The sequence below is a fragment of the Phalaenopsis equestris genome, unplaced genomic scaffold, assembly GCF_001263595.1.
Source record: "Phalaenopsis equestris unplaced genomic scaffold, ASM126359v1 Scaffold000002, whole genome shotgun sequence".
Classification (NCBI taxonomy): domain Eukaryota; kingdom Viridiplantae; phylum Streptophyta; class Magnoliopsida; order Asparagales; family Orchidaceae; genus Phalaenopsis; species Phalaenopsis equestris.
The window spans coordinates 7602424-7618313 of NW_018164444.1; the positions used below are offsets into that span (position 1 = coordinate 7602424).

Consider the following 15890-nt stretch of genomic DNA (forward strand, 5'->3'; position numbering starts at 1 on the left):
ATTAAATTAAAATTTTTATCATAATTTTAATTAAAGTAAAAAACACATTTACATATAACACAATTCTTATGCATTTATGTATCTACCAACTAAGATTTCAAATTTACATGTATAGCACTCGTATCTTTAATAAAATGTAAAAAAAATCATTATTGCTAACATTTTTAGAAGTGAAATATACATTTTCTTGTAGAGATTTATGACATCAAAGTGCTATAAATATAAATATCAAATTTAAGTTTGTGGATATGTAAATACATAAGAATTAACACAATACACTTATGAATTGCAAATAAATTGTCAAATCATTAATTTGTGTAAAATGACATAATGTATGTATATATTTACTCATAGAAAAATTTACAAATGCACAATGTTTGTATGTAGTGGCATGTTAGTAAGTGAAACCCTTTTGGATATTGACTAGTCGGGTCAATGGACCTGTAGATTGATGACTCTCAGAGAAATCGTCATATTTTCTTAGGTTGGTATTTACTTTTCTTGTTCAAGATGTCCGTTAAACCGACTATATAAATATAAATATAAGTTAAATTAAAACATAATATTAAATAACCGCTAAATCATTTTGGTAAGATTTGACTACATCAAAATTATTTCATGTTTTCTTAAGATACTTGAGCATATTTTGTTTATCATACTTTTATTGTCTTAAGATGTTACATGCACACAATAATATTTATCATTTTTATTGTTCTTACTGCATTCCTCATTTCTTTGTTTTTTATGTTTTAACAAATAATAGTTATTTAATGAGTTTGATTTATCAAACTCATCCATTAATATTTTTATAGCCGCTTGCCGATCTCATAAAATCAGACTTTACAATTCTAGAAAATTTTTTGGACATTTTTAGCATTTGCTTTATATGTCATGTTTTGTCTTTTGGGTAGTTGTTTTCCTATTTTCATGTTAGTTTTCTTTAGTCACTTTTCTATTTTTCTACCGGTTATATCAATTAAGCTCTTATTTCTTGCATATCATTTTTCTTTTGAGAGTACAAAATAAGTTCAATTCATTTCATCTTGTCTTACGTTGCCGAGATGTACTATCTTCCAGACCTGATTTGTGACATATATCATATAAATATTTGGAGCAATGTGACACAAATATGCGATTCATTAAGCCCAACTCATTCCACCCAAACCCACATAATCTATATCCCAAGAATAATCAGATAATTTCTAGGTTAATTTTGGGTTATTCTTTCTCAAAAAGGATATGACGAAAAATAATTATTTCTATAAATTTAGAATTTAAATATCAGTCAAATAATAATTAGATCAATATGAAATAATATTTTGAGTCAAATTTAAATCATATTGTTGTTAGTTCAAGTGAAAAAAAATGAGTTTTTCCTGCACACTACATTCAATATCTTTCTTTTGCTTTAGGACTCCCAAATCCCATTCATTTTTCCGCTCCACTCTACCGTGAAATCGCCATTTTTCTGAGGGCCAAAGCGCATCACAGCGCCGTCTTCTTCTCCGCTACCCTTTACCGGCGCGATGGATTCTGCTCCGGAGGATCGCCGGAGCCCCCGCGTCGGTTTGGCGTACGACGAGAGAATGTGCCTGCACGCCACACCGGACGGGGAGAGCCATCCGGAAAACCCTGAGCGAATTAGGGCCATATGGAGGAAGCTGGAGGCGGAAGGCATTCCCGATAGGTATGGAGGTTTTTTTTCCCATGTTGTAAGTTTCTACTGAAATTTCTACCTTGAAAGAAGGGATTGTTAGATGAAAACAACCACCTTTCATAAATCTTTTTTGGTTTATCATTTCATCAGGCATCGAATTACTACATTGTGTAAAGTGTAAAAACACCTTCTTATTTAACATTCAGATGTTATTACTAATATTGTCAAACTCTCTTAACATGAACGCTATGTTTTGCATTATCTCCAAGCATTTATTTGCCTTTACATGGCATTATAGCAAAGAAACTGAAATGAGTTATTGATTCCTCCCATGGAAGATTTATCCACCACTCCTAGTATCGACACTTCCTCAATCCATTTTGATAAAACCTTTGATTTCTTATTCTGGCACTTGCTATTCTCATTGTGTATGATCTCAAGGTGCACACAAAAGATGTGTCTGCACGAATTTCAAGATAATCTAACGGCCTCAGTCCAAATGAGATCCCTTTGATGAAAAATTTTAAGGTCTCATGAATCTGATCTATAGAAGTTCACCTAATCGATTGATAGGCAGTCCGACCAACCGAAGGGCTGCTGACTGACTGTTAGTCAGACGACCAAAGGGCCTCCCAAGCCAACAAGCCTCTGAAAGAAACGACCGGACAAAGGTCTAGCACCTCCGCACCATAACAATATCAACGCAAAACTCTCTCGAAAGCTCCCTCGAAGAAATCATCAAAAATCAATAATCAAGAGTGATCGAAGCTCTATTCAAAGGCAATCGGTCTCCCAATCAAGAGCTTGAGACCAGGTCAGTCGACTGACCAAAGACCTGTCGAGCGACATGTTCCGAACGCAGAAGGATCAAAATACCCTATACAACCCCTCTAAAGCAGGGTTAAAACATGTAAGTTTACCTTTTATTCCTCTATCTTCTATAAATAGAGGGATCAAATAATGTATTAGGGGCTTTTTGACCCTTCTCTTGTAAACTCTACTTTCAATATATAAAATGGGCCACAAGAGCTTGATAATACCCCAGTTTGTCCCAGTGGGGTAAGTTGCTATCACTCTCTCATTCTCTTTTCCCTCTCTTTCTCTAATTCTCCTTTCTAGTTATTGCCACTCTATTCCTTGGGAATGCCTCACATGAGAAATCTGGATTCAACACAAGGTTTATTTATTGATTGATTACATTCTTGTCCATCACAAACCTTAAAAACTCATGAAGCTCACATCCCAAATTTTCCTACTCACTTTGGATCCATCAAGATAAGTTTTTTCTGATAGCCGGTTTCATATCTACAAACTTGATTCCATTCATTTTATCATTCCAAGCATCACAATATGCTATGGCCATCATTGTCAACATCTACACCATACTATATTTAGGTAATTGAGCCTATGAAAACTTGGAACCAAATCTAAAGTTATTGAAAAATGATGTCAAAAATTTTGAGTGGTGTCTTAGCTGAAATCTAATTTATTTTATAAAAATTTGACTGAAACACACAACTATCTCTCAAGAAGTAGCACAAATTTTTGGAGCATATATCGTTCTAAAACAAGGATCATGTAAGGACTGAAATAATGGCCTTAATACAAGCTTAATTCATCATTGTTGGTATGTTTCAACCCTTAAATATTCATCATTTTGAAAAAGAACCGTTCATGTTTTCAGACAGTTGATTGAAAAAATATTGGTAGCTTGTGTACCCTTTCTTAAAGGAAGAGCTGTTGATTAGCTTGAACGAACTGGAATATGTTACATTCATATTCACTTTGTGGATGATCTTTGTTCGTAATCATTATATATTTGTATGGTGTTTTGATCAAAGTGTCAAACTCATATTGTTCATGGGTTTCAAACTAAACTTTCTGAGCTAGGTTTATCTTTCTTGTATTCAACAGTTTTTTTTTTTTCTCTCCCAAGTACTAACCCAAGGAGTTTTTTTTAAAATTTTTCAGGTGCGTATTGCTTAAAACCAAGGAAGCTGAGGATTCAATTATAGCATCTGTGCATACGAAGAATCACATAAAGCTGATAAGAAATATCAGCTCTAAGGCATTTGAATTTCGACGTCTTAAGATAGCCTCAAAGTTGAATTCTATTTATTTTAACGAGGGGTCATCTGAGGCAGCCTTCCTTGCTGCGGGGACTGTTATTGAGGTAGATCAACTTTTATCCTAATCTCCTTATTTGGTCATTTTTAATGTTTTCTCAAATTAATCGTTGATCCATTGATCTTAAATCCTGCCTCTTTTATCTGTAAAATGCATTATGTTTCCACCTATAGCTTCTTAAGTCACATTTTTTGTGTGGAATTCCTATACATAGTACACAATTCTTACGTATTTATATATCTCACACCTAAACTTTCATTATTGCGCACATAGCACTCAAATCTGTAATATAGCATAAAAAATAGCACTATTACCACTTTTTAAATGTGAAATATAGCTTTTTCTGCATAGGGTTAAAGCACCAAACTACTATGTATGTAAATACGAAAGTATAGGCGTAAGACATGTAAATACATAAGGATTGTGTGCTACTTATGTAAATTTCCTTTTTTTTTTTTCTTGTAGGTTGCAGAGAATGTTGCCAAAGGGGATCTGGATTCTGCCATTGCTGTTGTTAGGCCTCCTGGTCATCATGCAGAAGCTAATGAAGCTATGGGTTTTTGCCTCTTTAACAATGTAGCAATTTCAGCATCTTATCTCTTGGATAAGAGAGTATGTACATTATTTATTTTAACAACATGAACTTAGCTTCTGATCTTCAGTTCATCTTAATTGATTAGGTTATGTATTATTCTCTTTTGCAGGCAGAATTAGGTATAAATAGGATATTGATTGTGGACTGGGACGTTCATCATGGCAATGGCACTCAAAATATGTTTTATAGAGATCCTAGGGTTCTTTATTTCTCAGTACATAGGTTGGAGCCAACTATCTTTTAATTCTAACATATTTAAATATTGAATAATCAATCATGGTTTATTGATTTATTTCATTATTGTGCTAAAACTCATCTTTAAATTGATCTTTAATCATTCTTAAGCTTACTTAATGTGCTCGACACTATGATATTTTGGCATTGTTTGATCTCTGTTTGTGTAGCTTTTTTTGTTGGGCTTGCCCGCGTTGTGTGGATATATAGGACTTGTAGCAATTAGCGAGGGATATGAGAACAATTTTGATTTTGGATTACTAATTTAAACTTGATCGAGTTTAGTTTTCTATGAATTTGAAAAAAAAAATTTGGATTTAGTCTGAATTAAAAAGTCATCTCCTTGTACCCATACGAGGCCTTAATTTTTTGTTTAAATTTGGTAACCTCATTCACTCTGTCTAGTTGTTCAGCATAAGTCATTATTGGCTAATCTCGCAACATTGGCGATAGTCAAAAGGCGATATGTAAAAAAATTAATTTTATGAAAATTAATTCGCTTTATTGCTCTCTTTTTTATATTTTCTTCAAATTCATGCTGAAACTAGTTGTGAACATTTTATTTTCAAATGGGCTTTACGACTACTATTTCTTATTTTAATTTGAAGAAAGTGAATTGTTCCATTGATTGGTAACTTATGATATCGAATCCTTGAATTATTTTTTTTTCGCGTGAAAGTATATCATACATCTATTTACAAATGCTGGTTCATTAAAAATACGCAAGAAAAACACTTCGTATTCTTGATTCATCGTCAAAGATGGTTTAGAACCAATAGTTCATTATCTAATGGATTTTTTCGTTCTAATACTCTATCCGAGAGTTATAAGTATTTATCAAATCTGTTCTTATCTAACGAAACACTATTGGATCAAATGACAAGGACATTGTTGAGAAAGAGATGGTTTTTTCCTGATGAAATGAAACATTTGATTCATGTAATAGGAGAAAGATTCCCCATTCCTTAGCCATAAATATATGTGCCCATGAGAAGGGGTTTAAGTGGAACAAAATTGGCTGGATGGTAGAGTCGTGGTCCTCGTGGAAATACTTCTTTCTTCCATCCTTTTGGCCTTAGCTCTATGGAACAATACCCTCTCTCTCTCTCTCTCTCTCTCTCTATATATATATATTGATCATGCTTAGCTTGTATTGCCATTGATTTTGCAGGTTTGATTTTGGAACTTTCTATCCAGCTGGTTGGGATGGTTCTTATTGCATGATTGGTGAAGATCAGGGCGCAGGGTACAACATAAATGTCCCTTGGGAACATGGTCAATGTGGTGATGCAGACTATCTTGCTGTCTGGGACCACATTTTGATTCCTGTAACTGAGGCATACAATCCCGACATAATTCTAATCTCTGCTGGATTTGATGCAGGTTAATTTATATCTGTTTTTATTTCAGGGAATTTCATTTTTTTTAATTTAAATTTTGTCTTCTACGCGGAAATAAATTTAATCTATATGCATATCAGTTTTTTAAACTAGGCATGTGGTCTATTTAAGCTTGTTTACCTCAAAGTTTGACATAAATGCCATCAATTTTTTAAAATTAGATATATGCTCCAGGTATATCAATTTTTTAAAGGGAGATTTACATGTACAACACAGAATTCTTATGCATTTTCATATCTAAAGTTTGATATTTACATTTATAACACCTTGGTGTTATAAACATATGCATGAAGGTGTATTTCACTTTTAAAAAGGTAGTTATGGTGAATGTTTAGGTGTTAGATGTGTAAATACATAAGAATTGTGTGGTACATTTATAAATGCCCCTTTTTTAAACTAGGTATATGCTCTATGCATATCAATTTCTTAAACTAGATACAATTGAATTTTGGGGTAGCCATGTAATCAAGTCAATTGAAATCCCAATTCTATGAAACTAGGACTAATCAAATCATCTGCTTGGCCATCTAATTGGGAATTCAATTAATACTACTAAACCTATATTTACAAAATTCAGACGTAATTGATTTTGTTGGACATTAATTTACATAACAAGGATTTTAATTCTTAGTATTAGGTATTAAAATCAATGCCAATTATCGAGTTACAATTGATTTTATAAGCGTTGCAATTGATTTTGAAGTTATTTGATGATTTATGGGACTCTAAATTATTCAAATGATCCGTAAAAAAATATGAGAAAGCTTAACCAATTGGATCCCCATTCAATGTATTACCATAAATTGGCAGAAAGAAACAAAAAAATAAATAAATGCGGCAATGCACCATTTAAAGCCGCAATTTGAACAGATTGTGAGAAATGCAGCGATGTAGGCTACAATATTGGGAAATATTTGTGACAATGCAGCGATGAAAGTCTTTCGCCTGCCTACAGACACTGCATAAATTGCAGTTAAAAACAACAACAATTAATTAAAAATATCCCTAAATGCTTGGGTTGATTATCAAGTACGGAATGAAGAATTCAAGTTTTTTCTCAAAAAATCTTCCTCGCTCGTTGTTTTATGTTTTCAAATCCAAGTTGAACTTGATTGTCAACCACATTTCAATTTGAGGGGAGTATTAGAAGTTTTATTAGAAAATAATTTATTCATGTTAGAGTTATGAGGATTAGATTTATTTCCTTGGATTGAATTTATTTTCTTTCCTATTTTAGATTTATTTGGGAAAAATGAAGACAGTGCAACACCAAAGGCCGCATTATTATAATAGTTCACTGATCAAATCTGCATTAATGGAAATACATGAAAGAGAGAAAGCCTAAAGCTTTGATATCGTGACAATAATTGGTTGATTATTTTATTCTAACATTTGTTTAATATTATGCAAGTCTAGAGAGCTTTTTAATGTGAAACATATACATTTAGGTAATAATAATTACATAGTTATTGTGATAATCTCACTATGGGTTTGATGAGATTAAGGATCTCATGGATCTTGGGTAGCAGTTAATAGAAAAAAATAGAGAAAGGTGAAGGTGCCATTAAGGATTTTTTCCGCCTTTTAGAGTGATGTCTTTGTTATCTTCTTATCATATTTTAACACAATCTAACACAGTTAAACACACTTGTGCAGCCGTGGATGATCCACTTGGCGGTTGTTGTGTCACTCCATATGGTTATTCAGTTATGTTAAAGAAGGTGAGCATCCATTCCATCGGATTACCACTTATTTTGTTATTTTAAAAAAATTTAGGCATTTTTTTTTTATTTCTCATATAACTTTAAGCTTCAACAGATAGTTTGAAGGACTGTATAAGAATGAATGTTTTATGGCTGAAACCCAACTCCACATCCCCGTCATCCTACCATTTGCTTGCTGAAACCCACAAGTCCTTTCCATTTTTCTCACACGAACGAAAGCTCCGGGCCCTCTCCTATCCTCAGCTCGTGCCAGCAACCCCACAGCACCTCCTCCATCCTCTCCTTCTTCCCCGTTCTCGTTATTTTCCAACAACCTCCAAGCACGTGCATCTCTACCACCAGCGATCCTTTCGGTGAACCTATACCCCTTCTACCTCCCATTTTCTCTCTGTCTCTCCAACTTAGCTCTCGCCGGCGGCCCGATTCCGGTCGCAGCACCTTCCTCTCTTCCTATTCTCTCCCTGGACGAACCGAAGAATCCATCTCACGCACCTCCTCAACTGTTTAACTCTGTCCTTTTCTCTACACAGTCCGAAGTCTAAATCAGCAGCCCTTATCCTCTCTCTCCTCCTTCTCCACAGCCACGCCACACTAAGGTAACAAAAGAAAAGGGAAAATGAGATGCAATATTGTGTGATGGTTTTCTTATCATTTTGTATGTTGTTTAGCCAAACTGAAGTTAGATTTTGCTCTTGTTTAGCTGCATTTAGCTTGTCAGTTAAAAGATTAAGGAGACTTTAGGTTGTCTTTTTATTTATTTATTTATTTATTTTTTCACTTTTTGCTTGGCTGCATGTTGGGACTACTTGCTGTTTTGTAAGTTTAGCTTAATTTATGTATGTTAAGAGTGTATTTAATTATCTTGGGACGCCAAGAAAGGATGACGGGGATGTAGAAATCATTAATGGTATATTCACCATTAATGAAAAAATTCACCATTATATTTAAAGATCCTTTTCTCTACACTTGTGCAGTTGTTCAGCGATCCTTTCGGTGAACCTATACCCCCACTCCACCAAATGGGGGACGATGCCTGGAGGCTACCAAAATTTTGCCAAATTTTGGCAGCAAAATTAAAAGACTTGACATAAGCTTAAGTCGAGCTTAAAATTAACTCAAAATGATCCAAATAAAACTTAGACTAAAATTTAAGCATATGCACAATAATTTAGAATGAAAACAAGTATGCAAAAGTATGAGGGAATAAAAGATTTAAAAAGGCTCCAAGCTATCAAAGCAAATGAAACCTTCCCAACTTCAATAGCTTCAAGATATGAATTGTAGTAATCCTTGACCTCCTATTTACAAAAAGAGAAAGGAATTATGTGGGGCCCGCCTTCAATAAAAAAAGTCGCATGCAGACAAAATTAGCCATCCAAATTAAATGCATGCAGATAAAATTCGCTGCCCAAGTTAAATGCTTGTAGAGCCAAAATTCATTGCCCCAATAAATTGCATGTGAAACCAAATGTGTCTTTAAATATGTGTTAAGCTATTTAAAGATCGATTCAATTTAATAAAATTAAAATACCGGCATATGCTTCGACAATGATCCTAACTTTTTAAACTTCTGCGTCTGAGAATATTGCACGGGTAACGGGTCGCCTCGTCTATAGGACAAGATTGTAAGTCCCATACATTAGTCAATCCGATCCTCCTTACATGAATCAGAGTCGACAAGAGTGAGCCCCGTTGGGCCAATCCGATCCTCCTCCTTGTGGGAGTCGACAGGATTGAACCTCCACTGAGCTAGTTTGATACTTCTTCTTACAAGAACTGAAGTTGACATGACTATTGCTATTAATGACGTTTAAGCAATCACTAGCTCGGTGATGGCCGTGTTAATCGTAAATTTCAACGTGAGCGTTTCATTTATAAAATTAAAATATTTTCAATTATAAAAAATAATTTTCAAATGAAAATCATGTCACTTGATGCTTAAAGAGAAAATCTATCCGCCATCCGCAACAGTTTGTAAAGACGAACAAATCTAATATTGACTCGAGCTCACAAAGAGTCAATGCCATATGTATGCTACTAAATTCATGCTCTAAATGAATTTTATGCTAGTAAGGATGTGACCCGAGTCCTCTGTCTGCGTGGTTTTGTCGCGGAATAACACTACAAAGAAGCTGTTATGACCAGAGTCCTTTGATCGGGTGGTTTGCCGTCAAATGCACCATTATATTGCTGTCACAGCTGTAGCCCGTTTGTTTCCCAATGACAGTCTGCCCTTTTGAGTATTGAATCATATGGTATATTCGAAAGGGCAGAAAACCCTTAGTAACCTAAGATCGACTTAGAGTAGTCATCTTAGACAAACGTTCACCCCAGGTTTATGAGGTCCTTTTGGACGAAGTAACCCATGACTTCTGATAAGGATCATTTGGTCAGGTTCGATCGACTACCCCGCTGATTAAGTAGACCCGAGACCATGACAACCTGGGATGACAAAACCATGTAATTTTGATCGGCTTCGTCATCATTTCCTCCACCATCCATTTGAACTCATGGTGATAATTTTTTTAATTTCGAATTTAAATTTGTTGTAACTATATACTAAGTCTGAATACTTAACACCTAATGACTAGCCTTAATCGAAAGTGCTCTCCCGTTATCAGGAGGGATAATTAACCATAGGGGCTTGCGCCTATGACAAACCTCGAACCCCAGATTTTAAAGTCCTCTTAAAATGAGGGCGAAATATCTGGGACGTGTCTTATCTGCCACTCATCTGTTTTTTGAAAATTCAACCTGGAAACTTAACACACACACCATGTTAAGCTCTTGACGAGAGTCCCGTGGCCCTTTTCGAATTTATGGAGCCCACACATATCAAATAAAAAATACCAACATTTTAACTTTTAAAAAGTGGAATACCCCTTTTCTTGGGAATTTACATACATGCACCAAATTCCTATTTATTTTTTTCATATCTAGCACCTGAACTTTACTTTTTACATTTATACCACCCAAATCTTTTCATATCACATAAACAATACCAACATTTTAAGTTTTAAAAAGGGAAATACACCTTTCCATGCATAGGGAAGAAGGTGGCATGCATGTAGAAGTTAAAGTTTAGGTGTAGATATGTAAATACATAAGAATTGAGTGGCATGTATGTAGATGTTCACCTTTTTTTTTACAGATATTAGAATTGAGAAACTTCGTTCTTCGTAGTATTTTGTTGTGAAATCCTTGTAATTGCAGTCAGGGAACTTCTCTATTAGCTGACTACTCCATTGATCCAGTTTCTTTGTTTGTTTTTTAGCTAATGAAATTTGCTGATGGAAAGATTGTCTTGGCTCTCGAAGGTGGCTACAATCTTAACTCTCTAGCTAATTCTGTTTTTGCCTGTGCAAAAACATTACTGGAAGGGAAGCCTGTTGCTGGAAACTTAGAGGGCAGGCCTTTTGAATCCACATGGCGTGTAATCAATGAGGTATAAACTGTTTTAATGATAGGATCTTGCTCGTATCACCATTTTGGGTTTTATATGTTAGATTTCTTCGTTTTTGCTTATCCTGCATTTTTTACTTAGTATTTATTTTAATGTTTTTCTTAATTTTACAGGTTCGTAATGAACTAAAAACTTACTGGCCAGTATTTTCTGTTGATTTGCCTAAAGAGATTCTGATTGCCAACGCCAAACCTTACCAAATTCAGGTGCTTTTCCCCGTTTTAACCCCTTACCTCTTTGTTTTTGTCCATTAGGAGCCAAATTTCAAAATTCCCTTTTACATACCATCTACTTGGATAAAGCAAACTTTATTTACAGTAACTTTTTGCAAATTTGCCGAAAATTCTTAATAACTACCTCATCTTTATAAGTGTTATCCCATCATCTCTCTTGAATAGTCAAATTTTTCTTTATTTTCTATTGATTTAATGACAAATTAATCTCACCTCTATCATTCCATCCACAACCAACTTGTTTGTTAGCGACTTCTGTTCCCTAACCTTAAATCCATAATGCTTACCTAATCTGATTTACTTTTATAAAAAATGATGATAAATCAATGATAAATCATCATAAATTTCCTAATGTTTGTTACTTCTATTCTAGTTCATTATATCCAACAAATTTTAACTTGAAAATTTAAATCCTTACTTTTTATTCTCATTCTTTGCATACTTGTTAAAATGATCTTAAATCTATTGCACCCAAGACGCTAATAAAGTAATATAATGACTTGATGTAAATCATTATGTGTCTATATTGCAAATGTTTTTTCTTTTTTTTTGTCACTCCATAAGTATTTCTAATGTTTATTATTGATTTAGTTACTTCAATGTTCATCAGGAAACTATTTTCTCATTAATGCTCATCAAATACAAGTTCTCTTGCAAAAGCTAAAGATCAAATTGATATCTCAATAACTTTCTGATTTCTTATCAGCTATTCATATCTTCATAATCCTCTTTATTCATCTCATTTCTTAGCCCTCCTATGAACAAAAGTTTACCAATATAGGACATAGTTTTTGCATATTTCCCCAAGGTTAAATTTTGTTAGGTTTTAAAAGTGGACCTTTTTGTATAATTGCTTGAGGAATTGTGTTAGTTTCTTTATTATCATGGGCTGATATGTTCTATTTCCCAAGGGTCAAATATACACAGGGGCTTTAAAAGAGGGAATGATATAAATTTCTTTCATATCATCTTTCACACTAGCATAGGCTGAATAAAAAATTTCTGACCTGTACAAATGTCTAATAAAATTCTGAAATGATTTCATAAATTTGAAATATGAATTTACAAAAGTACCAAGGCACCATAATAGGTTAACTAGCCCGGGCAATATTGATTTTCTTTTGTTGTCAGCATCTAATGATCCATAAGTGTTAACTTCACTTCAAGCTTTGTGATTGCCGAAATTTCTAGATTACAAATGACATCTTTTCAGATATATATATATATATATATATATATACATATTGTATAAAATTTGACCACTTTTAACTTACGATGAACGCCGAATCCCCAGGAGATCAACTCTAGCTCTGATTCTGATGTGGAGAAGGATCCTCAACCTTCGAACGCTATAAACTCTTTCATGAACAATGAAGTTGGGGATTTGATTTCACCTCTTTCAAAATTAAATGTCGACGAAGAAAATTCTGGAGAATTGCCTGCTTTAAGATCTCAGCAAAACCTAGCGGTCCCATCTAAAGGTTCTGTATGCAATAGTTATGTTCCTTGGAGATCATCTTTGTCCAAGGTTGATGTTTGGTATGGCTCTTATGGATCAAATATGTGGAGACCGAGGTTTCTCTGCTACCTTGAAGGAGGAAAGGTATGGTCTTTCTTGTTTGGAAGCTTGGCCATCACGCTTCTTTGTTCTTTAAAAAGGGCTGGCAATTCTTTTATCTTCATTTGTTTATAGGGGCATTTACATAGATACATAGGTAAGGTGCATATCTGTAAAAGTTTAAGTTTAGGTCTTGGATATTTAGATACACTAGAATTGAGTGGTATGTATGTAAATCTTCATCGTTTTTTATTGTTAAAAAAAAAAAAAAGCAACTAATCATAAAATGCCAAAAATGTTTCATTTTAAATAAAAACATAAACAAAATAAATAGAAACATAAACAAAATAAATAAAAAAATTAAAAATCAAAAGCTATCCCAAATGACCCCTTTCATCTTTTAGCCTCCCATACTGGCCATAGAAAAGTCAATGCAATTTTCTGAGAAGCATTTTTGCTATGCATTTCCTTCTAGGTGGAAGGCATGAACAATCCTTGTCAAGGCGCAATGGACAAAACTCCGCCAAAATATATCACTTGGAAATCTGTGCCCCATCGACTATTCTTCACGAGATCTTACACCCATACATGGGGCCATGGCGGCGTTGCTTTTCTTAATCCTCAAAGCAGTATAAATGAGAAAACTTTTATGTGCCTTTATAAAATAACGTATATGCTTATTATTTTGTTCTTCCCTTCACTCCCTAGATAATAATTTCTCAATTTTAGCTATTTTCAGTCTCCATGTTTGATCTAATTAGATTCAATTCTATCTCTGTTTTTTTTTTTTTTTTCAGACTTGAGCAGTTCAACGATATACTGATCCAGGAAAATATTGCTAATGAGCAGTTTGAATCGCCATTTGTGGCTCCTGAAGATATAGAATTCATTGTGAAAAATGGATCTCTGCGTGTAGAATCTCTCAAGGTAGTGTACTATTTGGCACAGAAAAAATGCAGTAAAATCTTCCGCTGTTGCTTCTTTGGTTCTGGACTTGATTGCTCCTAATACATTCAATTGTACTTTTTCTGATATTTTCTGTAAAAACACGGATGAAATCAACTATTGTTCTTCTCATGGCTGCTACTGCAGGGTGGATGGTACTCCAACGTGCTTTATTTGGGAGAACAGGATGGCATTCCAATTCTCACCATGACGTATGACTTCTGCTCTTTGTTTTTTCGGGAATTTACATAAATACCACATAATTTTTATACATTTACATGTTTAACACCTAAGCTTTTCTATTTTTCATGCATTACGCTCAAGCCTTTAATCATATCATAAACATCATTCTTACTAACTTTATATAAGTCTTTTCTTGCATAGGTTTATAGCAGAACACAGGTTATAAATGTAAATATAAAATTTTAGATGTTAGATATGTAAATACATAAAATTTCTTTTTTTAAATTTCAAATGCTTTTTTAACCAGAAATTTTCTCAAGCATCCAACAACAACAACAATAAACCTTTATCCCACTAAATGGGGTTGGCTACAACAATAACAACAACAACAAACAGCCTTTATCCTACTAAGTTGGGTCTGCTACATGAATCCTTTTTCTCTATTATGTCCTATGAAGTATCATATTTTCATTTATTTCTTATAAATTAAGATCATTTCTTGTACAACATCTCCGGGTCATTTTAGGTCTTTCTATATCTTTCTCAACATAAGTCGAATTTAAAATATCTGTCCTCCTAACCAGCTCATCAAATGGTTGACATTTAATACGACCAAACCATCTAAAACGACTCTCTCTAATCTTGTCAGCCACTGGAGCTACATCAACCCTTTCACAGATAATTCATTTCGCATTTTGTCTTTTTAAGTGTAAAGCCACTCATCCACCTAAGCATTGTCATCTCAACAACACTCAACTTAATTTCATGCTTCTCTTTTACAGTCCAACATTCTGCACCATAAAACATTGTAGGTCTCACCACCACCATATAAAAATTTCTTTTTAAGTGCAACAAACTTACTCTTAAAAAAAAAATTATGGATGATGTTTTTAACCATTGGATCTATTTTGAGATAATTGTAATATATGTTTAATTAATCAATTTTATTTCTGCATTTATTTAAGAGTATTCAATAATTAGAAAATCATTCAGACTAAATTTGAAAGAGAACATGTGTAGATGTTCAGCTTCAGATGTGGAGCAATTGAAATCTGGGGAGTTACCTGTTTGTGCTCCATCAAAAGCCTATGAGAATACTCTATTGAAAGGATTATTAGAAGAAGGCACAAGACTTTCCACTGAGGAAGCCATTGGTTATCTCAAGGATGCTGTTACCAGAAAATTATGATTATGAAAACTCCTCACCTTCAAATTGCATTACATTTAATTGTTAGATTGGATATGTGTATGTTATATTATGGATGTGTTTGGATCTGTGAAAGCTTGTGTATTGGATGCTGTTTACAGTAGTTATGTTAATGATGAAGAACAAATCTGCTTTGTATCTTAACTTTATTTTGGTGCTAAGCAAAATTCTCTCTCTCTCTCTAAATTTTCACTCATACCACTTAATTCTTATGTATTTACAATTTTACGTCTAACACCAAAATTTTATATTTTAAATAGACTGTTTTCCCATATAGATCGTGTATGTAACTTTTTAAAAGAAAAAAAAAACAACAGAACAACAATAATGCTTAAAAACATGAATCCTACTTGTTTCAATTCTCGTTCAGCAACATAACACTTACAACAAAATATATATTATATAAAGGGCTGAAAAGCAACATGAAAATAAATATTGTTTAAACATCTAAAGATTAAAGGTGGTTTTACATTTCAATTAGTCTTCATAAATGCTCTAAAATTCACTCTGGAAATCCCAACATTCATTCATCTTTAATCCTTCAGTCTGCTCATTTCACTGCTC

At 33.7% G+C, this 15890-nt stretch overlaps 1 protein-coding gene across 1 annotated transcript; it reads left to right on the plus strand.

The window, feature by feature from the left end:
* The first annotated feature begins 1365 nt into the window (after nucleotides 1–1365).
* Nucleotides 1366–15453, plus strand: LOC110039300 (histone deacetylase 5). Its single transcript, XM_020744320.1, has 13 exons — nucleotides 1366–1687; nucleotides 3629–3830; nucleotides 4250–4396; nucleotides 4489–4601; nucleotides 5785–5996; nucleotides 7670–7734; nucleotides 11012–11182; nucleotides 11314–11406; nucleotides 12728–13036; nucleotides 13467–13660; nucleotides 13789–13918; nucleotides 14084–14148; nucleotides 15140–15453. The coding sequence occupies exons 1-13, from the start codon at nucleotides 1527–1529 to the stop codon at nucleotides 15306–15308; spliced, it is 2031 nt and encodes a 676-aa protein (XP_020599979.1). The 5' UTR covers nucleotides 1366–1526; the 3' UTR covers nucleotides 15309–15453.
* Nucleotides 15454–15890: the final 437 nt, after the last annotated feature.

Bases quoted from the DNA above. Each gene is read 5' to 3' on its own strand.
- LOC110039300 (XM_020744320.1), top strand. From the start codon at position 1,527: ATGGATTCTGCTCCGGAGGATCGCCGGAGCCCCCGCGTCGGTTTGGCG. The intron at 4,397-4,488 runs GTATGTACATTA...TCTCTTTTGCAG, and splicing joins CTTATCTCTTGGATAAGAGA to GCAGAATTAGGTATAAATAG. The intron at 13,661-13,788 runs GTATATGCTTAT...TTTTTTTTTCAG, and splicing joins ATGTGCCTTTATAAAATAAC to ACTTGAGCAGTTCAACGATA.